The sequence below is a fragment of the Copidosoma floridanum genome, unplaced genomic scaffold (assembly GCF_036245765.1).
Source record: "Copidosoma floridanum isolate Cflo_tuat_1 unplaced genomic scaffold, Cflo_Japanese_pri ptg000020l, whole genome shotgun sequence".
Lineage (NCBI taxonomy): Eukaryota > Metazoa > Arthropoda > Insecta > Hymenoptera > Encyrtidae > Copidosoma > Copidosoma floridanum.
In genome coordinates this window covers 32,831,424-32,839,892 of record NW_028321897.1, presented here as the reverse complement: position 1 = coordinate 32,839,892, position 8,469 = coordinate 32,831,424, and the positions used below count along the sequence as shown (strand labels likewise).

Below are 8,469 nucleotides of genomic sequence, written 5' to 3'. Positions count from 1 at the left end.
CTCGAGGGAGTGATAGAAAAATTCGTCGCTAAATTTACCTTAAGTAAATGGCGGAAAAATTCTAAATTCAGAAAGAAATATCTAAACAAAATAAAATTTGTTGGAATCTGACTGTAATTAATGTCTATTGTTATAAGGTCAGTGATTTATCAAGATTAATCCGTTAATTCAGTCAATAACTTCGTTATGATTTTTAAATGACCATTAATACGTGGTCTATGTCTATCTCACAAATAAGTATATTTGTTATACTCATTAGAAAACGTTTTTTCTTTACTCGATTCTTTAATATAATCAAAACCACTACAAGTACGGATGCATTCTATTTACATCGTTTATTCGTTCATCGTTCGTTGATAACTCACTGATCATTCAGTTTCTTAATAGTATGTATACGAATTGCACGTATGCATACTCATACATAGTTACGTACGTTTACTTGTTTACTGACATTTATGTCTGACATACGCATAATACGCAGTAGGTATTCGCACAGTCACTGTCGCACACGCGCGCACGTATATATATATACATATTTATAGTCATATAGACCACACAGCAACCGAAATGAATAAAATGAAATGTTACGCTTACGCAGATCAACTAAAAAAACAATATTTATACGATAATACCATTATGAATGTTTATGATTTTTCAATTACTTGTTACTAGTAATGATTTGTGGTCGTAGTAAATTTCTATAGTTCAACACAGTTCGTTTATCTTTTTAAATATTCCCTCTCTGTGTTCCGTCGTGAGACAGAATCGGGCAGAGTCCAGAGTCCCATTTTCCATTCCAAATCCCAGAGTCGCAAAAGTACCTCATTCCTCATTTACTCCTAAGGCCTTGCGCGCATAGAGATATTGGGTGTAATCCGCAATCGCCGCCAGCAGTTACATATGTACGATGTGACAACGTTGCGTGGTTGGGGGTGCTACTGTCGATTTACTGGTGATGTGATCCGCAATCTCACCAGCAGTAAAGCAGACGACGTCGGTCTACTTGCTCTTTTTCGTGACATTTTCCGACATTCTATCGTCTGCTTTGCTTTGTTTACAATTAGAAAATGTCACGAAAAAGAGCCAGTAGACCGACTTCGTCTGCTTTACTGCTGGTGAGATTGCGGATCACATCACCAGTAAATCGACAGTAGCGCCCCCAACCACGCAACGTTGTCACGTCGTACATATGTAACTGCTGGCGGCGATTGCGGATTACACCCATAAGAATAGAGTGCGCAAGATATACTGCTGCCAGTAAGTTAGCCCGTCAGACGGTGCGAGAGCATAGAGATATAAGGATAGAGTGCGCTAACTATACTAATGTACGTAAGGGGGAGCGATACGGTAAAAGAAAGAGATGGTCGCCGAGTGTCCTCTCCATCTCTTTTTAGCTGAGCGCTGTGATTGGCTGAATGGCTGCTGCTCAAGGGGGTATTCTGGCCGTCAGCGGCAGTTACTGACATAGGTTATTGCCTCTTGAGCATAGAGGTATAAGAATAGAGGAGAAAAGGGGGCGTGATATGCGACAGCAGAATTCGCTACGTAACGGGGCATATGTCTTTGTCTGGCAGTTATGTTATTGGTCGAGTCATACATGAGATTGAATCAACTGTAGGATTCAGAACGAAGAAGTAGCCAATAACGTGGCTTTGGCAACAAGGACAGATGCCCCGTTACACTTAGTTATGCTGTCGCTGCCGCTAATGGTCTAGTATAGCGCTTTTCCCCTCTTTTCTTATACCTCTATGCTCTTGAGCATCAGCCAATCACAGTGCTCGGGTAGAAAGAGACAGAGAGGACACTCGGCAACCATCTCTTTCTTTTACCGTATCGCTGTATTCAGCCTCTAGCGCACTCTATCCTTATATCTCTATGTGCGAGAGAGACAGATGCGAGAATCTCTCTCCATCTTTTTCTAGCCGATCGCTGTGATTGACTCTACTCCCTCTCCAAGCGCTGAATGGCTGGAAAACAGAGAGAGACGGAGGGAAATTCTCGCATCTGTCTCTCTCGCACCGTCTGACGCAGTTTTCAGGCATTAGCGCACTCTATTCTAACATCTCTATGCTTGCGCGCGTCCGCCCACGTCGCTGATCGGCTCATGGCCTCATGTCTCATCGGCACGGAGACGGGAAGGGCAGGTCTTCAGGACTTGACACTCTTGACAGTTCATTTTTTCGTTGCATGCTCTCTCTTGCCTGATAAGCCAAACTGGAAGCTTCATCTATCGCTTGCTTGGTGCTTAGATTTTTACCGCTTACAGTGTGCACCATCTACAGGAGATCTTTACCACTGTCATCGAGCCAGGACCCAGGACTCAGGACTCAGGACATCGTCGTCGAGACCATAGACATATAAGAAATATAGACTGCTCGTTCTTATGTGTGGCGCTGAAGCACGAGTAGAAAAAGGCACAACATCGAACGTAGGTATTGGGTGCCAAAGGTGAGGATCAGTAAATGAAGGCCAGCTGATGCAATTAGTGGTTGCCAACCACCCACCGTTGGAACGTGTGAGAGAGACAGATGTACACGTTCAATATTGTACCTCTTCCTACTTGTGTTTTAGCGTTGGACATAAGAACAAGCAGTCTACTTCTTATATGTCTATGGTCGAGACGCTAAATCTTTTCCTTTTAATTTAGCACTATTTCATCTTCATCTCTATTCATTAAATCAATTCTTATCACATTTTCCTCTCCCTATTTATTACATACTCGCTCCCTTTTTCAGCCATCGCTTTTATCATTTATTACACTACGTGGCAGTACGTGCTCGTGCTACCTCTATGCCTCCTTCACACTGATCCTTTAACTAATCGCTCATCTGTAAATCGCTTATTCGCCTACATCCTTTTCCTTTCACCACTTATTCTTGCTGTATCTCCCCTTCGAGAATCACCCTTCTCTTGCTCTTTGTCATAATCATTCTTACTCATCATTCTTCACCTCCCTGCACGTCTAACCTGTCACATCTATACCGTTTACTCATTCTACATTTCTCTCCCTCTCTCGTCCATCCCTGCATCGACTTTAACTTCATAAGCCATCAACTTTTACAATCCTTTCTTAAGCACGTCAATCACCACCTTATCATTCATACCATTGTTCTACAACTTATTGTCATTGGCATCGCATCACCTTTATACATTCAGAGCAGCATCTTGACATTTTTCTTTTTTCACGCAGCCGCAATCAACTGTGTTAACTAACTATCACGCAAAATACACGGCGATTACACTTTGCTTAGTGCTCATCGTCATCCCGCTATCAGCACATTGCATCTTGTCTGCTTTATTTCATTTCTCGTTCCGTCCCTCGTTCCGAAATCAGGGTCAGAGAGTATATACTTATTTTAAGAGTACTTATTTCAATGACTTTATTATTTTATTTTAATAAACAGGGGTACTAGGGACTTTTTTCATAGCTAAAAATGTAGAACTAAGACCCAACTGAAAATTATATGTATTGTTTGTTATTGGATGAACAATAAATAAAATTCAAAAGAATTCGACTAAATACGAAGGGATGGGTCATTTTGAAACGCTTAAGTTGGAAACACCCAAGTTCAGAGTCTTAGATTGTATAGCTAAAAATCTAGGACAAATACGCTACTGAAAAGTATGCATATTGTCCAGTAAATAAGCCGGAAAGGGTAGAAAAATGGGAAAACACAACCGATTTGAATGGGACCTTTTGCATTGTGTTCCCAGAATCTTTAGTAATATTCCTTATCCTTAACTTATTTTGGCGAATGAAAATTTAAAAAACTAGGATAGTTTCAACCCCCTGTAGGCACCCTAAAAAAGTGACGTGGTAAAAAATTTCGTAAACTTGTAACGAAGACAGTTAAGACTTTTGACTCGGAGGTTTTTTGGGTCACTGAACACGAATATGAGGTCGAAAAAAAAAATTTTCTTGTCTCTGTACCTAATATAGAACAATTGTTTGTTTAAATCTCTAATATTTCACGGTAAAATCAGATAATTAATGTTTCGCCACGGAAATGGTATTTAAGGAGTTTTTTTGGATCCTATGGAAAAAATTTAAAAAAAAAAAAATTTTGATGATTCATAAAAGAAATTTTTAATTAAAAATTTAGACGTACATGTTAATAATAGTTTAATTTATTTATATTGCTAAATCACAATCACAAAATTAAAAAATTTAAAAACATTTCAACAATATCAAAGGACAATGAGCGCGTTGTCAAACTTTTCGAGCATTTGACGATTTTTTTTTCCGTTAGTTGCAAACTGTCCCTAGACTTATACAAAACAGTTAGACCTTTCAAATCAAGCCATAAAAGTTCATTGTATCATTTTGGAATTTTTAAAAAAATATTCATTTTGACTAATTTTATGACAATTTTGTAGAGACACTACTTTTAGATACACGTATTAAACGACATAACTTTTATAATTAAACGTCTTCAGAATTTGCTTTTATACTGTTGAAAAGCTGCTATTTTTTTTATAAATAATAAAAAAAAAAAAAAAAACGTCCTAGCATTCTCAGGAGCCAACGTAATTTTCTTTTTCTAACAATTTCTCAGCGGTTAATTATTAACACCGGTCTGGCTGAAACTTACACATTCGGTTGTTCAATATTTATATTTTCATAAAAAAATAGTATCGATCTATATGCAGCCGGATACTAATGAAATCCCAGTAAAACAATCATTACTGTCTTCGCGGCGCTCACCAGAATCCTAGTTTCAGTGGAGGAGGAGAGGCACTGCGGTGGCAGTGGAAAGCTCTCGATCCGAACGCAGCTTGACAAAAAAAGGGAGCAAAACTTCCATGCTTGCTAAAATATCATTTTCTCCGCTCTTGCTGCAAGCAAAAAAATTCTTTAGGAATCGATTTGGGGTAGCTTGACGATATATAATCGAAGGTTATTATTGTTACTAAGTAACCACAATAACTTACCAGAATTAGACCATTGCACATGTAGATATTTTAATCGAAAAAATAGTGCTCCTAAATGTTATGGTACATTGTTTAGGTTTTTACAAACTGATGTTTGTAAGGTTTTGAGATGTTATATAATGATAGTAATTGTTATGATTTATGGCTACAGTAAACATGTTTTATGTAGTTTAAGGTACATGCTTGAGAAAAAAATGTTAGTTTTATGTTTTCAACATTTCTCTAGGAAAATAAACAACATTTTGCATCTTAAACAGTTTTAAATAGCTCAACCAATTTTTTATACGTTAATTTACATGTTACATGTTTTGAGCTCACACTGGCTTAACGCTTTCAGTTCCCTTTCTATTGCCACTACCGCCTTGAAATACGAAAAGGGTTCAGCTCTTTTTATTAGTGCTACCTTTGGCATTCCCTCAATCAAATTTATTGCTTATATAACTATCTGTAAAATGACTCGTTGAAATGAAAAGAAATCTTTGTTTGTTTCGAATTTATTATCTTGAATGCAAAACCAAAAAAGTAAATTTTGAGAAAACTTTTCGAGAGTAAATTTACAGCAGTTTAACACATTTTATTTGTTTTCTGTACGAAAATAACGCAAAATGTTGTTTGCATACTTAGGTAACAACAATCTTTCACGTTGGGTGGCATCTTCATTACGATCTGCAGGGTTATGTGCAAATCATTTTTCAAAGGATGATTTCGTACAAAATATTAGGAAAAATTCGCTTGCGTGCCACCGCTGTTCCAATTAATTGGCAATCGGCAGAACCTCAGATTATTCCAGAAATATCGGATTCCACAGCAAACAAGGAACTACAAGTAAGCCAACATCAAGACAAACCAATCGAAGCCAATGGACCAGATCAACCAATGGAAATTGATTTTGGAGGACAACAAGAAATCACAGGTAACGATAGCATGCCGGTTAAAAAAACTACCACCGAAAAAAGTAATTAAGCGCATTACAATGTTCTTGAAAACAATGAATCGTTTAGTTTAACGAAACATTTAAATGATTCATGGTACCCTTCTGAAAAAGATATATTCTTAAATATTGATGAAAGTGAATCAAATGAGATTCATTTGAATTATGAATGATGGCATGCCCCATTTAATTGTACCAATAACCCTGCTGCGTCTGAGCGAAATAAAAATGAGTTATTAAAAAGATTTTTAAATCGATCATTTTGTTTAGTTAAGTGTGAGCAGTATACGCGATCTCTAGAGCGTCGGATAAATTTGTTAGAAGAAAAAGTAAAGTTTGTGAAAAAAATTCAAAAAAATGTTAAAGATCAAAACTTTCGACTAAAACAGCGCGTATGTGTAGAAAAAGTAAAACAAGCTACATATGTAAACAATTCGATTAAAGATACAGATTTCAGTGAATCACGGAAAACTTTGATAGTAATGCAATTTAAGCCGAAGGACAGACATAAGTTCACACTTGATAAACAAAATTTATGCAAAATCATGTACTATCATTCAGCTGCTGGTTACAACCAGTTGGTAAAATTAGGAATTATAGGTTAGCTGGAGAATCCACTGTAAGAAGTTGGATAGCCCAATAAGATTTTAAGCCCGGTTTAAATGAAAATGTTTTGAGTAAAATTGAGCAAAAGTTGAGTAAGCTAATAAACGGATGTGTGCATTGAAATTTGATGAGATGAGCATCAAAAGTATGGAAGAATATTCTGTAAAATACGACGAGATTGGGGGTCTTGAAGATTTGGGTAATATAGTTTCAGAAATTCAAACGTTGCTAAACATGCCCTATTGTTTTGTTTGGATAGCATAAATGCCAAAAATTCCTGGCGTCAACTTTTATGTTTCGGATTCAATGAAAATGGTGCTAGTGCTGAACAACAATACTGCTAGTTTTTTTGCGTGAAATATTGACAGCGTTATTCAAAATAGGAGCAGTGTTTAAAATCATTGTTTGTGACCAAGGTCCTAATAACCAAACACTTTTTCATAAATTATTAAAAGTTTGTATTGATGAACCTTTTTTTGAACATGAAAGCAAGAAAATTTTTGCTGCTTTTGATTGGCCGCATCTCATCAAACGTTTGCTGCATCAGTTGAGAGCACATAAATATATTTTTATACAAGACAAAGTTGTAATGTCTTATAATGACTTGGTTAAAACTTTTAAAATAGACAATTTAAACGATACCTTAAATTAATTAGCATTTTTAAGTGATACTTATTTCAACCCAAATACCTTTTATAACATAGCATGAGGTATGTTATATTAATAAATATTGAACGAATGTAAAAAAAATTTAATAATAATGCAACAAACATCTGTTAAATTGCAGGAAAAAAAAATACCAGGAATTGAATCGAGGACCAAAATATGATACTCGTTGGTGTGGCAGCATTATAGCTACCTCGGCTATCGATGCAACATGCCTATCATAGTTTAGAAGTGGCATATGTCACACAAAACAAGAGAAGATCTCTTGTGGTGGAACAAGCAAATCATGCTAGTGAATAGGATTAGGAGTTGCGCCTTTGAGATGGAAATTTTTTCAGACGCCTCACAAACGGGCTGGGGCGCGACGTGTGGAGAGTTAAAAACTTATGGCCTTTGGAGCGCAATGGAAAGAGAAAAACATATTAATTGGTTAGAAATAAAGGCAGCGTCTTTAGCCATCAGATGCTTTGCTAACTCTCGTTTTGATGCTCAGATTTTACTGCGCATAGACAATGTGACAGCACTGGCATACATTAATAAAATGGGGGGAATTAAACATCAAGATCTCCATGAGGTGACCAAAGACCTATGGCTCTGGTGTGAGGAGAAGAGGATTTGGGTTTTCGCAGAGTACGTCGCGTCTAAGGAAAATCCAGCAGATGAAGGCTCTAGAATTAATAATCAAGATACAGAGTGGGAACTGTCAGATAGGGCGTTTCGGGACATCTGCAGAGCCTTCGAGAAGCCTTCGATAGACTTGTTCGCATCTAGGATTAATGCCAAGTGTGTAAGATATTGCTCGTGGGACAGAGACGCAGGTGCGCTAGCCGTTAACGCTCTCACTATCCCATGAACCAACGAGTTTTGGTACGCCTTTCCTCCCTTTGCCTTAATAGCAAGAATAATAAAGAAAATCAAAGAGGAGGGCGCGTGTGGTATCCTAGTTGTCTCTTTATGGCCTTCGCAAGCTTGGTATCCAGAGTTTCATAGGTTACTTATAAGAAAGCCTATTATTTGGGAACCATCTCAGAACTTATTAAAATCTCCTTGCAGATCAAGAATTCACCCACTGGCCTCGGACCTTTCCCTGGTAGCAGGGCTATTATCAAGCAAGCGTTTGAGAGAAAAAATCTAGACGCAGAAACAGTAGAGATTATGGTGGCTTCTGTATCCAGCAACACCATTAAACAATATGGGACAGCATTGAAGTTCTGGTGGGAATTTTGTGCAGCAACAATGAAGGACCCTTTCAAGGCTAACGAAAAAAAGATCTTGGAATGCCTAACAAGGAGGTATGAAGACGGTGCAGCGTATGGCACTTTGACCTGTGTTCG

At 37.5% G+C, this 8,469-nt stretch overlaps 1 protein-coding gene across 1 annotated transcript; it reads left to right on the top strand.

Moving 5' to 3' along the window:
• The first annotated feature begins 7,457 nt into the window (after positions 1-7,457).
• Positions 7,458-7,988, top strand: LOC149374445 (uncharacterized). The gene has a single exon (XM_089593724.1). It carries the CDS (start codon positions 7,458-7,460, stop codon positions 7,986-7,988), a length of 531 nt encoding a protein of 176 aa, XP_089449850.1.
• The last annotated feature ends 481 nt before the right edge of the window (positions 7,989-8,469 follow it).

Coding starts and splice junctions, on each gene's coding strand:
- LOC149374445 (XM_089593724.1), top strand. CDS start 7,458: ATGGAAATTTTTTCAGACGCCTCACAAACGGGCTGGGGCGCGACGTGT.